This window comes from Rissa tridactyla, chromosome 5 (assembly GCF_028500815.1).
Source record: "Rissa tridactyla isolate bRisTri1 chromosome 5, bRisTri1.patW.cur.20221130, whole genome shotgun sequence".
NCBI lineage: Eukaryota > Metazoa > Chordata > Aves > Charadriiformes > Laridae > Rissa > Rissa tridactyla.
This window is the reverse complement of record NC_071470.1, coordinates 21,558,695-21,574,551: the sequence shown is the minus strand read 5'-3', so window position 1 is coordinate 21,574,551 and position 15,857 is coordinate 21,558,695. Positions and strand designations below refer to the sequence as shown.

At 36.6% G+C, this 15,857-nt stretch overlaps 1 protein-coding gene across 5 annotated transcripts in view; it reads right to left on the bottom strand.

Annotated features, from left to right (window-relative positions):
• Positions 1 to 15,857, bottom strand: part of SEPSECS (Sep (O-phosphoserine) tRNA:Sec (selenocysteine) tRNA synthase) — a 39,657-nt gene that overhangs the window by 12,332 nt on the left and 11,468 nt on the right. For 2 of the 5 annotated variants that reach the window (XR_008466775.1, XM_054203994.1), the window contains exons 7-11: positions 14,938 to 15,067; positions 14,732 to 14,823; positions 7,338 to 7,431; positions 6,603 to 6,693; positions 4,313 to 4,615 (exon numbers count right to left, since the gene is read on the bottom strand). Coding sequence is in view for 4 of the 5 variants with exons in the window: in XM_054203994.1 (XP_054059969.1) it covers positions 4,351 to 4,615; positions 6,603 to 6,693; positions 7,338 to 7,431; positions 14,732 to 14,823; positions 14,938 to 15,067 (672 nt within the window). In the remaining variant the exon portion in view is untranslated. Of the gene's footprint in view, positions 1 to 60; positions 3,444 to 3,469; positions 4,616 to 4,650; positions 5,915 to 6,602; positions 6,694 to 7,337; positions 7,432 to 14,731; positions 14,824 to 14,937; positions 15,068 to 15,857 lie in introns of those variants that run through there. The other 3 variants (XM_054203995.1, XM_054203993.1, XM_054203996.1) reach the window with 3 other exon arrangements.

Below are 15,857 nucleotides of genomic sequence, written 5' to 3'. Positions count from 1 at the left end.
AGTCACTTTGTAACCAATTCAAGCCTTTAAATAGCTATTGTTTAAAAAAATTGTCAGCTACAGAAATTGTTTTTCCTTTGGATTCCAAATCTTGTCAGGCCAGGTTGATTAAAATGTTGCATTTTAAAAAAATAGGGGGAAAAAAAGGCAATCTAATCACCCCTTATAAAAGTGAAAACAGCAACTCAATTTTTAAAGCATCATGAACAAAAGGCTATAGCCCATCTATCATTCACATATGGATTCATGTAATGATTCTTCAATTAGAATTATTATCTATACAGCAGCTGAAGACTGAGAACTGCTGATACACTGCAGATGAGAATATTTGCTAGTCTCTGGGCTCCAGCCTTTCTTAAAAAATGATGATCGCACAATACAGATTGCTCAGTTTATACGTGTATTAAGCTGCAATGCCAGCATTTACATTTGCAACATTACAGTTTTGCTTTCTTAGGCTCAAGAGAATTTGCTGCATCTGGTAGATTTTATTTGCTTTGTGTCTTAGGCAATCGTTAGGAACAAAGTGTGAATAGGCAGTATTATTGCTCAAACGGTCCTTCGTTTTGTTTATTATCTCAGATACTACAAAAGAAGTAAACTAAGAGTGGGCCTGTGAGATGGGTCATTCCGTGTCAGTTTGCTTGCACTATATTATCCCAGTGCTATTTTTATAAGGCACATCCATCTGCTCCTTCATTTCTTTCACTTATACGGATCCAGATAGCATAAGATGTAATATCAGATGGGAAGAAAAGCATCTCTCAGAACAGTTACAGGCACCATAAGTGAGGAAAGTCACTTTGGTGATCCAGACTGCAGCAATTTGAAGGGTCCCTGCCTACCCATGCATCCTGCCCCATTACTGCCTTCGGTAAGCAAGTATCTGTAGAATATACATTCTGCAAAAGAAGAATGGGAGACACGCTCATTCTACAGCCTCTGCTTCTCGTACCTGCAATGCTCAAACACACCCCAGTTTCACTATTTGTTAATACACTGTATGAATTGCAATAGCTGCCAAGCAGATCATTTTCCTACCTCTGTTACAGGGCAGTAACTCAGCACAGCAGATTAGGCATCAAGAATGGTAACCTCCTAAACTTCTCTTTCTGAACCCTCAGCTCTTCTGGAATATTTTAAGTGCTTGCCGATTGCTATTTCACAGCTGGTAACCACATGCTGTGACCTAGTAGATGATGCAGATAGGTAGCTAAATAGTAGCTGTGAGAGAGCCCTACTAAATGGGCATCTGTTCTTGCCGTTTCTGCTACGGCTTCTTGCTGTATGAACCCCAAGTACATTCTGAAGTCCAGGCGGCCTTCCTAGATGTCTCACTAGTAACGTGGATTGGCAGATTTTTGAGGTATGTGGAAGCCCTTAGTGACATGTGCCCATGTAGAGGCCAGGAAAAGGGATGCACAGTTAATTAAGAAGCTTCTTACTTCACTGTACAATCTTAGAAAGATCTTCACAGAAGGCAAATACTGCTAAAATATATTTGTTTTACTCTGCATAGTTTGACAAACCTATGCCCATGCTATTACCATCTTTCACAGTACTACTTTTAGTGGGTGAGACCTGCCATAGCCATGAAATCTCCCCATATCTGTTATACAAAGGAAACAAAAACTCTGATCATGCGTGTATGTTCCAATATTATTTCACTACCTTACCATAGATATTAGTGAATAGAGAATAAGTGATTTATACTCTTTCTTGAAAAATACTTTTTATCTACCGAATCTCCTAAATAACCAATTCTTCTTCATTTACTTGAAATCATATTGCCATTCGAATTGCTTCAAATTTCATTTTATTTATAATGACATTATATAATGTTTTCATCTCTAAAAATTTCATATTAACTGAAGACATTTAAGGGGACAAAGCAAGCAAACAAAACTGAAAACTGGTACACCAGCTTACCAAAGCAACATAACACCAATATTTAGTTTAAGAGTTTATACATCATGATGGAGCACATTTCTCAAGATATTTTAAATTTCCTGACTTTAGGTGGCATCACTAAGATTTGCAAAGATGTAATGACACACAAATTAAAAATGCGTTGTCTTTTTTTTTTTTTTTCAATTAAAGACATAATCTGAAACTTTTTTTTAAATTAAAAAAAGGTTTACAAGGTTAAAATGAGAACAAACCATTTAATTCTTTCCCTGGATACTTGTTTATAGAGATTCATTGACATTTCCACCTTTAATTTCAAATGGGAAACATTTCAAAGACAGGAAAAACACTACCTGAGAAAGCAGTTCAGTTAATAGTAGAAGTGAGTGAATTATTTGCAGCAGACAATTTATTATGAGAACATAAAAGGTAGAGGTTTCTTCCTCTCAGAGAATGCAACTGCTGTTTTCTTTATTCAGTTTCAGGATATTATTCATCAACTGCTTATTATTTTAGCTGCTACCATGCACCTCCCTAAACTCTCGTAACAATAGTTCTAATGCTCACATTCTGTGACTAGTCATCTAAATCAATAATTTATACTCATTCAGGCACAGCACAGCAATACCGAAAACCAGGAAGAAAGGCATCACTAAGGCATTGCGGTTTTCACTGGCTACTCCAATATACTGAATTCTGAGGCAGAGTTTTGACACCCAAGTTTGTAGAAGGGCTTTACTGACTGGAAAAACTGAGGCACAGCATGCTCTCAATAAAAAAAAAAAAAAGAAATGGGGGGAAGGAAAAAAAAAAAAAAGAAATTTATATCTCCTTATAGCCACAAAGACTCAGTGGTTAAGTTATATTACATTTCTCCTAGGATGTGTTTGTACAGCAAATAACAACTGTGACTGTAGTTTGGGGAGCCATACCTTTACAAGCTTTAATCAATCTAACCTGTAACGATAGCAATAACAATGTAGAAGCAGCAGTTCAATTTAAGCTTAAGATACAATGAACCTCGCTAAGTGACAGCCCCGTCATGATGATTAGTGTACTATTAACTTCCTCATATTAACATCACCTCTTGTATCAATTCATTTCAACACGCTGGATAGACAATCCTTTCAAAAAGCACCACTGTTTTGATTAAGCAATTTACAGAGGGCTCTGAAGGATACACGTCTCAGATCCCACCAAACGCAGCAGCCAGGATATTTCCTGACATTTAGAACTCATTAATTGTGGTGTCCCAAGTATTACTACATTACAGACAGACAAAGAAAACGTCTTTGAACATTAAGCTCACTTTGAACAGCAAATGACGTAAAAACTACATACAATGTAGTAATTGCATTTAATAATAATTAACTGAAAGTTTTGCAACCCACAGCACTGTCACTCTGATGATACGGAACCTTTGTTTCAGGAACAGACTCTGAATCTACTGGTTGCTTAATGAATTCAGATCAGCAACAGCACACAGCCACAGAAGCAACGGTGCAAATGGCAAGAGATGCTTCAAAAATGGAAGTCTATAAATTAAAAAAAAAAAAAAAAAAAAAAGGAATAAAAATGCCAAAATACCCTCAGGTCTCACTGGCTCTTGAAACTGCTGCATTAATCCCACAAGGCATTCCTCCTTTTCAGTGGGTCTCTGACCTGATCGCCCTATCAAAGAAAAGATTAAATGGAAAAAAGAGAAAGAGGAAAAAAAAAGAAAAAAGACAACTGTACCTCTCCACTCCACAACCCCTTGCTTTCATTATTAAAATTCCTTTGGGTTGCTGAACTATGCAAGTGTTTCCAAGAGCTGAGTACTGACAGGATATGAGGTATTCTAGGTTTTTCTTTGCCACTGAGGGCTGCTTTGTTCTAGACAGTTCTTGAGAACTGAGAACAGCTGAAAACACTACTACTCCAACTCTACCATTTCCTTATGTGGTTTTAATATTGTATTTAGTAAGGGCTACCCCAACAGTTATATAAATCTTCAAAAATAAATGAAAATTGGCAAGTATGCTGATGAGAAACAGATATTTTGATAGCAGTGCAATGTTTCTTGCTGGATGGCCTATACCTAGGAAGGAATTCAACCACTGCCACAGAAAATCTTGTTAATCAAGAATATGTGAATAAGCATTCTGCGTTTTGCTGAACACCGGTCCAAATAGTCTTCCACAGGCTGAAAGGCCAGCTCAAGTTTTACTTTGGCAGACATTAAGTGTATTTATGTGCTGCAAAAAAAAATTGCGTTTGGCCCTCTGTCTTTGAGAGAACATCACCTACTGTCTTTAAAACTGAATTTCACCCAATTATTTTCATGTATTTTTACACAGGTATATTTTCAGATCAGGAATATATTTTCTCCACTGCAGATTCAGAATGCTAACCCAATACAAACCTGACATACGTCAAACAAAAGCGTATCTTCCCACGTTACTAAAACTCTATCTTCTGGCCTTCAAGTTGTTCTGTGCCTGTATTGGAGTTACTTATTTCATTTACAACTTTTCCTTTCTTTGATTCTTTTCTAGAAGTCTTCAAACACTTGTCGAGTCTTTTTAGGAATACATCTACATCTTGCTTTTTAATTCCAATTGCTGAGGCAGCATTGAGGTAAGCACAGGGATAGTCATTTGTATGTGACATAAAGCCTTTAAAAGTGTAGTTATTCACTGTTTGTACAGACCCACAGGGAACAACCCTGAAACAAACAAACAAAATTGAGATTCAGTTAAAGATGCCTTGGATATTTTATGTGTTACCCTATGATGAACACAATTACACAAGTTCCTATACAGTGTAATATCTGCTAACTCTAAACAAATGAATGTAAGAAGGCATTCTCCAGGTTAGTGCCCAAGCATCACCACAAGTGCCGGTAGTAGCAGATCCTGAATTAGCTCGAGTCTGTGTGCATATGCATATGTCCCTTCCCCTCTTCCGTTAAATTATTAAGGTCTTCATTAACCGGTATTTATGAGCTCCCCAGTGTGGGGCGAAAAAGACAACTGCAGCAAACTTTCCTATTCCATAACAAGCCCTGACTATCTGACCTGGGTCTGTTCACCCCTCCTTAGGGGATGTGGTGATGCTGGGATCACCACATTGACATATGGGATCCCCATATTGACAGCAGCCTTTAGTGCAGACACCTGCTTGGCACGGTGTACTGCAGTCCGAAATATCTGCGTTCAAGTGATTCAGCGGGCTCAGTATCCCAACTTCCTCCCATCCATTCCTCCCTACTACACCTCCCCTTCCTCCCAGCCTATGATGTTAATCCCATATTCATCCCCTCCTTGTAGTGGATACTTTCTGCCATTGCTTTTACCTCTTCCTAACATTAAGAGCCTCTAACCTACTACACCCTATTTCTCAGCACTTTCAGTAGACATCCATTCCCTGATAAATCAAGACCCTAATCCACATCCTTACTTGCTAAAGAAACACCTTGCCTTGTGGCTATAGTTAAAGCCTTCACAAGCAGTTCACACCAATCAATTGATAAGAATTTACTACCTCTACAGAGAGGTTCCCTGCAGTTTGTAAAAGAAACTGCATTCAGATGAATGCCACTAGGATTAGCAGATCCTTCCTCTGCCCAAGTGTGCAGACCACAGGTTATGCAAAGCTAGCGAAGTAGGGAGTTGCTATTCCCACCACTGACATTCAGCACAAGTATAACATTTAAAATTTGTTGAAATGCTAGGTCAAACAGTGTATATACTACAAAAGAATTATTTGCTTATGTAAAAACAGGAAAAAACCTGAAACCTTTCTATCAGGCAAAGAATTGGAGAGTTTTAACTTCAAAAATTGAATCTCTTGAATCATTTCAGCCAAAGATAGCTAAAATTGCAGGACAAGCCAAGGTTAGGACAAGCAAATTAAAAGAGAGCATCTAACTACAGTACATATAGATTTACTGTCATTCATCTGTGCAGGAAGTGGAATAATCCAAGCTAATGAAGCATGCCTTCTGATGTGGAAACGTTCAGCTCTGCTACAAAAAAATGACATTAAGTCTATGGCAGAAGTTAGCATGGCAGCAGTAATATTCAGATTAAGGAATCCTGCCAAAACAAATTTTAAATCATTCTCTTCTTCTAAAAGGTTTAAATCAAAATAATTAAAAATTATTTGGCTTGCATTTCCATGTACCAGTGTCTCTATGAATAAATTGGTTCATGTTGTAGATCTACAAAAAAATATTTTTTTTTTTTTAAACACAATTAGTTACAGAAAGCAGGATTTTCTTCCATATGACAAAAAGCCGTGTAGGGTATTAAAAGCTTATTCCCCTGACATCCAGCACAACCATATTTGTGGTGCAATAAACAAAACAAAGATCTTCCCTAAGTAGCTTACAACTTAACTATAAGATCAGGCAACAGCTGGAAACTAAATGAAACCGATGGGTACTAGGGAATAATGACACGAAATTAAATGGGCATAGTTTATCTATTTAGCCTACCAAAGCTAACAAAGGGGGCCCCATTGCTAACTCAGGCAGGTAGACGTTATTAGTAGGTAACAGTGATAAAGAAGGTTGTACTACTCTCTGATTCATTCTTGTCAGACTGTAATCTGCAATCATGAGACAACTGGTACAAAACAATTATTATAAGATTTCATAAAACATATGCTAATAGAACACCCCAAATTTTTCAAAATCACAGCATCCTCACCTTGCTCCAGAAACTTGTCTTGTGAAAAGCATAGATCCAAGCTGGGTAACAGCACCATCATTATTTTCATCTAGATTCTTCAGTGACATGGCTAAAGTAACAAAAGGTCAGGTTAAAACTACTACAAAACTCCTTTTTCTCCAAAGGAGAACCACAGAGAACAAGCTGCTTTTCAACAATAAAAATTTAGACAAATGCTTGTGTTCAGATATAAAGAAAAAAATAAATACAAATACTACATGTCATAATTTTTAATTTTCCCACAAGCTATCATAGATTACTTCTCTGGTTAGACATAAGGCACATTCTGCAGAGGCAGGCAATGTTACTTTGGTGTTCAGCAGAATTTTGGTTAAAACAAATATCTTGAGTAGGAATTCCATAATATCTTTTACAGCACTATAAGACGATGGTTAAAATAATTATACTCTAATTTATTTTTAAATCTACTTATTTATAAAGTATTACTACATGATAACATGCTTCTGCCTGCCTTGATTATAATAAATGAGTACATTGGACAGGAACGATTTTGTAAAAAAATAAAGGGGTCAATTCACTACTCTTTTATAGTAGGTTACCTTATTGAACTCAGTGGTTTCATATCAGCCTAAGAACAATTTAATGGAGGGTAGTGAACAATGTTTAATATATAGGAACTGTATATGAAAGTGCATTATGAATGCACAGTATATTAGAATTTTATTTTTAAAAAGATAAAAAAACAACTGTTACCTAAGGAAATGGGATTATGTGGTGTGTCTAACAGTCTCTCGTTGTGGTTGTCTGCCAGCTTCTTCAGCTCACTTGAAAGATAGGAAAACATCTCCTGGAAAAAGAGGATGCAATATTTTTGTTATTAGCTATCAAACAGAGAAAATAGTACCTATTTCACAAAACTGTTAAGACTCCATTATATCTTACAGGTGTCCAGCTGATCCTCTTTTCATGTGTACCAAGTAAGTGGATGAGACAATTCTCTGAAATCATTCTATAAAGAAACAGCTCCATTTCCTGAACACCGTTCTTCCCCCTCAAGCTGGTACAAAGCTCTCTATCTTGTGTAATATATGTGCTTGGGATGTCAGTCATTCTCTCTGTGGCCCTAAAACCTAGGGAGGTAAAATCTTGAAGGGATTCCCACTGCACAGCAGGTCATACCCCACCCCACTCCTGCAAGAGCTCTCCCCTATACTAGCCCCCCGAGTCACCAAGAACGAACTGCTACCATCGCAGATGGCCATGTTATGGCAAATCGCTCCTTACTTCGTTTTCTCTCTATTAATACATTTCATACTAAAAGTAGTGCATTTTGTTACCATGTATCACACCATCACAATTACCACTGGTGCACAGACTACTTCTTCTGTATGAGAATTGCAATACAGTCTCTTAAGAAGGTTATGAATACACATCTGAATGTATTTTGTTTCACGCAATATATACTCTCCTGAATACTCAGCTCTGTTGTGTAGCCAGTGCTCTTCCTGGGACCAACTTCTCCTGTGCAAGCCTACTAAAAGAATGGAGATACCTGAATTTCTGCTACCACTTAATTAGATTGCACCTTTACTGTAAAGTGTCATAAAACTGAGATTCATAAATGTTTTGGCTCAGATACGCTGCACATAAAAGCCTGCTTCTCTCACTTCACCCCTATTTTATTTCCCCAGTAGAAACCTATGATAATTGCTCATGGTTTTCCTTAGTTTAATACCTTCCTCTTCACACATCAGCTCAAAATATTCATAGACAGAGTGAAAATAAACACCACCCTTCTTATTGTATCATTTGACTTCTTTTCCATCCTTTTTAATGCTTAGTCTCTCATAAAAGCTAGCAAAAAATATAGAGATACTGCGTAGTCTTTTTAAAAGACACTAAACACCAGATTTTTCCTCTTTCTGGCCGTAAAGATTGTGCTGCTCGTCTGCTTCAATGTGACTGCCTGTTTCAGCATCCTCATCAATTTCTGGACCTGACAAGTGATTTTTCATTCTTTAAATAGAGTTGCCTCGTCTGTTTGTAGGCCGGTATCCTGTTCTGACCTGTGCACTCTGACAGATACAAATTATAGCTTGTGATCAAAATGATGGTTTTGAGCAGAACCTCCCAAAGGCCTTATGAAACCAAATGAGCTTTGTGGTAGCTAAGTTAGAAGAATGTTCCAGCTGCTTTTCTTAAGTTGCTGCAGTGAACCCAGTCTCACTTCACAAGTGACCAAATGAACACAGCTCCTGACCTGTTAATCCTAATACCATCGAATTAATTCAGCCAGAGAGGAAAAACTACCACGTTACTGTCTAAATGAATTAGGCTATTGATTCAACCATCAGCAAGAGCATAAAGCTTCTGTAACACTTGGAACAACAACAAAAATTTTGGGAGGCACCTATGGTTAATTATCAGAACTTGAAATTTGTGAAAAATCACTCTGATTTTTCAGAGGCATTTGTAAATCAAGTGATTTTATGGTTTCCATTCATCAGTTTATTTATAGTTCACTTGCAGAATTTGAAAAACATTTATGTTTCTAATGTTCAGGCACTTTTGCCATCCTTCTGGTCCCTCACTGAATACAAACACATTACTCATTTGTTATTTGCTTTCCACAATAAGCATCACCAATGTGTTAGCCATTTTATCAGTATTTGTTTGTAATCCAAATCATAAATTAATTTGTGCTCCCTCTGCTGGCTATTTACTTCTACAACTGAAACAAAGCATTACAGAAATATACATAAATTGTGTCTACTATGGAGAAATTATTGTTAAAATTAGTACTGAGAAAAAACTGTACTGGAACAGGAATAAATTCCCAGGTAATTAATTTTTGTGTGTTGTACCTAGGGAATTCTCTATTGCATCTCTTACAGTATTTATTACTGAAAGGACTGCAAGTTGGTATAACCAGTTAGCCACTGTATAAATTTATGAAATTAAATTAAGATTAAATACCTAGGTTACTGGATGAACCTTTACATACATGGAATTTGTTAAAACACGGGAGAATGGAAAGATGGCCAAAAAAAAAATCCAAGTATATATTTTCATCAGTTTGATCAAAGGTACCTGAACATAAATTCAAAATTTCTGATTTTTATGAACAACACTATTTCGCATCTTTCCATTGGAAGCCCTCTAGATATTTTATAGTTTCAGAAGTTTAGCAGTTTGTTGCAAAAAAGCAATATTTTTGTGAGGTCAAATCTATAACCAACCTCTATTGTAAAATATTTCTATTTTGTGGAAAATTTATAAGCACCCTAAGCAGTTCTATACAAATGATCTCTTAGATAATTGATTTTCCATGGTAGGCACTGAAGTTTTCCCCAATGAAGCTAACTATTATGCTAAAGTTGCACTGAACAATCCAAGCACTAAATGTCAGTTAAATTTCATTATTTAATTCACTCTTTCCCCTTAGAAACGGATCCCAATCCTCACCAGGCTAGTGAAATGTATGCTAAACTATGCGAAAATGTCTTGCTCTTCTGGTCTTTATAGCACCTAAATCAATAAAATACCTTAAAAAATATGAAGAATAAGTCAACAATGGTGTATGCATCAAATGGGCCAAATGATTCAATTATTTGGAATAAATGGCCTCTTCCACGTACGTACACAAAAATATTTCTGAGAATTTTTGTAACAATTATTAGAAATATTTGAATCATATTGTATTTACATTATAAACCTATTTTTCAATAGAATCTAAACTAATATGGGTGACTCTTCTTTTGTTGCTCCATTGTGATAGGCACTGTCCTTCTTCCAAATGAAAATAACCAGAGGGAAACAAGCAAGGAAAAAGGCAGTAACTCCAGAGAAAATGCAGAAGATGGGGGTACTAACTATGCCATTAGTCCTAATTAGGTGACAGAGGGATAACTGATGAAGGCCAGAAAACTTTTTGTGCATGGTTGAAACTATCCTAGCTGGTTCTAAGCATCCAGCTTGCTTATGGTCCAAGTCTGTAGCACTCTGCCTTCCTCCCTGTTTCACTCTCAGCTGAAAAGACGAGTTGTCCTCAGAGAGCAGCCATATAGCAGTTTATGGTGCTGAAGAAGACACAGAGAAGAATTTTACAACCTCTTTGCACTAGGTACAGACTGACACCTCTCATATGCTGTACCTGAGACTGATCTGCTCCCACCTTAAATTCCTTCGCAGCAGCAGCTGTTTATAATGCACCCCCCGTAGCCCCTCTGCTGCTTTGTGTGTTAGACTGCCCACCTGCATCTGACCCGTGATCTGATCAGACCCCTTGGCACACCGCTTTCCTGAGGACAAAGAGAGGCTGTGGTGCTGAGCATGGACACCTGCTCAGACATGCCCCAGAGAGCCCCAGGAGAAGGCTTCCTTTCTTGAAATGCAGCCAAACACATGACAGAAACTGTATGTGTACATGTGTGACACCTATATATACCGCATATCCTCATATATCGATTCTCTTCATTGCAAGATCACGAATTTTGTTCTGAATTTTCAATCTAATGGAAAGTTTTACAAATATGAAATTCATTACAGAACCTTTAAGTCTTCATAGCATATAAAAGTAATCTAACAGAAACTGCCTGGTACATCTTGCCCACCTGACATGGTAACACTAATGCTGTCAATTACCACATTCATATTTTTTAATAAGGTCTCCCTTAACAACATGGGTCAAAACATTTTCTCTTCAGCACTTCCAAAACCTTGATATCAGGCTCCTTGCAGGCCATACGTCTCCAATGCATGCTTCTAGCACGTAGGCCTCTGAAGCTTCCATTCATACTTGGCCCTTGGTTTGACTACACAACACCATTTAAGATAATGATTACATTCAGTTGAATTATCTTGCCTCCAGCCACTCTAAAATTTCAATATGGTTTCACAAGCCTCACATGAGGAAAATACTTCAATTTTCCCACACATTTGACGAACTACAGCACAGCAAACTAACTAGACAAAATAAAAAAAAACCAGAGGAGTAACAAATGTCTATTTCTAAGAATATTTGATTTTTTACATTTTTAATATCCAGCATTAAATGACTTTTCTCTTATTCTTAAATTCAATCATAAATAGAGCAGCAATATAAACTCATACTGAACCATACAAATAATTTATTCCTATCAGAATAATTGCATCAATGATAAACCATGAAATGTAAGCCCGGTATTTTACTGAATTGTAAAAACCATGCAATTTCCTCCCATTCAATGTGATTTTAAATATTTTAGATACATACTCCATAATGACATGAAAATTACTCCAGTTAATCACTCTTAGAAAGTATACAGACAGATGGATACAGATATAAAAATCTCCATCACGTCCCAAGTAACACAGAAATACATTTAAGAAAATCAGAATTATCTTGAACATTAGATTGTTAAGGAAAGTCTAATGAGGAAAACTCCAACTGCTGGAAACAAAATGAAGCCATCACCTCTTCAATAATACCAGTGTAATAATTAGTTAAATGGATTAAATGGGCCACAGTGGAAAATAGTTAACCGGTATTAAACCTGATATGTAGGGTCCTGAATGTAAACCCTGAACGTAGGGTCCTTGCTCTCCATCAGTTCTGAGGTGAGAGCTGAAGTATACTGTTTATTTTACTACACAGTGTAACCACTGTATTTGCTACACGTGGCCTGGTTCAGACATACAAATAGATACATGAAAATAGAGAGTTTTAAGACCTGGCAATGCAGAATAACCTGTACGGAGGAAATCAAAGGAGTTGCTACAAAAACATAACCTTTACATAATATTATGAGTTCTTTAAAGCAAGGATATTAACAAATTTGACTATGGATCAGCTGTCATTACCTGCATTACAAAAAGACCTAGAAGCCCCTACTGATACCAGAAAACCTCTGTTCAAAACGCCACATAAACATAAAAAGAAGGAATACTGAAGACTTAGAACAAGTGAGAAAACATTACTGTTGGTGGTCTTCTTCCATCCTTTCTCTGGAAACATCAAGGCTAAATATGACTGTTGAAAACATTCCTTATTAAGCTTTCATATACGGCCACCTTTAGTCAGACACACGGACAGCATGTGTGTGTTACTCCTCAGACCCATTTTACTCCTTCATATCGTAACATCTAATCTCATACCCTTGAACAACTGCACACTCCAGAACTGCCGACTTGCCAGAAAAATCCCACTCCATGTACATGCCTCTCCCTCATACAATCTTTTCCCTTTCTATATTTGACAGTTCATCCGTGTAAAAGGAAAACCGGGCAGACTATTTCTTCCCTTGGTTGTGTGAGATTAATCTCCTCTCAGTAATATTCTAGTCTTTCTGGCTTGAGCTCAAATAACCTGAAGTAACACCCATGTGAATAAGGGTAAGGTAAAAAGAGAAAGAAAAAAAAAAATCTTTAAGTTTTTTATAGCTCACTTTTTGTGCGAGTAGGTGTTGCTGCACCGATATAGAAAGGAGTACTCAATGTCAAGCTATAAATAGCTCCTGCTGGGAGCCTAATAGCTCTGCCTCTGCTTTCACAGAGCACAGGCAATAAACTATCACTATTACGTTTTTACAATTCAGGAACAAACAGATTTAAGCAAAAAAAGGTTTCTATTTCTACAGCAAATCCAATAAAAGAAACATATTTATGCCATATATAAGGCTGCATTTATAGAGTATACTCACATTTGGAATAGAGAGACCTGAAGTTGTAAAAATATAATGTTTTATTCACTGTAGAATTCTGCTTCCAAGAAAGTGACATGATTCAAAATATACAGCTATTCATTAAGACATTTTATTTATGAAAGAATTATTATTTATGACTTGAAGAATATTTATACTGCCCATTATGTATCTGCTACTAGTGTAAATTTAACACCAAAATCAGCTTTGCAGAATACATGATACATTCGCTTTGAGATTCTTTTGGAGATGAGAGCAAAGCAAGAAAAAAATATAATCTGCTTTTAATGAAGACACAAACCATACATGGTGATATATACAACAGTCCAGAACAAAATGTTAGAAACTGTATTGCAATAGTGGCAAAAGTGGTAACTGCTTTCAGTGTTTCATAAGCCTTGCTTTCACTTTAGTTGCACAGTTCCTTTCTTAGTTTTTGTAAGGCCACTAAGCTGGTTTGGTTTCCTACAGTCTAGCTATTCCTATGGGAACTCAATTCCAGTGCAGAATTTCTGGATGCCTCTACAAGCAACCAGAAACAAATCACAGCACCCACCACTATTGCCCTTTCAGGTAATCAGAGGCATCAGCAAGCTGTCAGCAGGAAACAATCGGAGCATAGTTTCTAAATAAAATAATGGAATAGATCATGCGTGATTTAAAACTATTAACTTAACAGTACTTAATTCACAGCATTTCCTTACCTAAAAAACCCTCTACAAAAAGAATCCTCTGTGTTAATACATTAAGATAGCAAAATCAGGCCTGTATTATGTCCAGAAATAAGGACAACTCACGATGTACAGCTTTTAACCTTAGACCACTTGAATGTTTGTGCAATGCAGTTATACTCTACATAAAACATGTAGGCTGTGAGAGGCAGAGAAGAAACCTAGCTCTGTATCTAAATGAATACCTGGAATAACAGTATTTTTCTATTTTTGTGGCCATGCACAGTATTTATAATCTAACCAGAAGTTGTGATTCTTCAGAGAACGTGGTACACAAACATTTAATAAAACATTATCATAACACAAAGGCACAACAGGGCCAAATGATGAAGAGCAGAGACCCCTGGGTTACCTCTGAGTATCCAATCTGATGCTTTAGTCCTGGAAGCAGTGTGACCATGATAACGCAGCACAGTACTTCTCAGATTAAGCTTTTGTGGGCAAAATTCCACTGTATCAGTCACACTTTAGAATAACAAATATGAATATTCTAAGAGATAGTACAGGACCTCCGTTTAGCTTTCTGGTTTGGAAAACAACATAGAAATCATGCTTACTCATGAGCACCATTTAGCCAAGTAATTATATCATACTGCCTTTCCAGATTCAGAGCTGTGAGCTCAGAAGTCGTTCAATGTCTTTCTAGACAGAACTGGATTTACTACACAAAGCAGTTTTGCAACAAGACTTTGTTAACAGCTGACTTCAAGAAAGTGCTGCTTAACAAAAAGCTTACCTTTCTCTCTTTCAGTAACTGTTTGTAGCCGTTGGCACCTAGAGACAGAAGTGTAATGAGGACATCTAAGGAAGGAGACGCAGATGCTCTTCCTGAAAAAAAATACAGATAAAATTGGCAAAAATAAATTTTATGTGAAAGAAAGCTGATAATCAAGTTTTCTACAGTTATTTTGTATGGCTGAAATCAGTCCATGAACTACTTACCTGGATACATTTTGCTGATCTCCTGAATGAAGGACTCACTGAAGCCAGCAATGATAGCACCACCTACTGGAACCATAAAATTTTTGTCCAAGCTCTGAACAAAGGCATCTATTCTGCCTACTCGAGCACCCTTTATCAAAAAGGAACAAAAAAAAAAAAATCCACAGCGTACGTTAGGAAAAGGGAAACACGTGATAGCACCATAATTACATAGCAATGTAACTGAAATAAGTATAATTCCTGAAACTCTCTCAGATATTGTATTTGTGATGACAAATTAAAAATCGTAATATTACCTTTTCCTAGCATTGCTCACTATTATTACCATTGTCTGCTTACATAGTACCTTACAAATTCCTATTTTGCTATGATTTACAATATTTATTTTAGTTCCTGCAAGTCTAAGTGTAGCTTATTTTCAACAACAACAAAAAAAGAAAATCCTTGGAATTTAATGGGAATTATACAGTTAAAACTGTTCAACCCAAAACATTTCACAAATTCTTACAGCAAAGGGCTACAGGTTAATGCTTCATTAGCAAAGAAGATTTTTCTTAATACACCTATAAATTTGCATTAAAACCAGTGGTCTGTGACAGCACTCTTTCTTATAAGGCTGCTTGCAAAATCAAGATCCAGGTAACTTCCTATAGCAGATTTCCCCGCTTCCCAGAAAACAAAACCTATACCTAGTCACTCAGATATTCTTAAAGGAAAAAATGTAAATTCTGCAGTATATTTTCATTTGAGTAATATGCTACTGTGAACTGTACAATTAAAAAGTATGCAGCATAACAGAACCTAAAGAACATACATATTAAAGTATATTCAAATACATACATAAAGTTCTACATAATAAAACCAAGAAATAGAAACAGAGTTAATAGCTATGGCAAAAATAATGAAAAAAGCAGATCCAA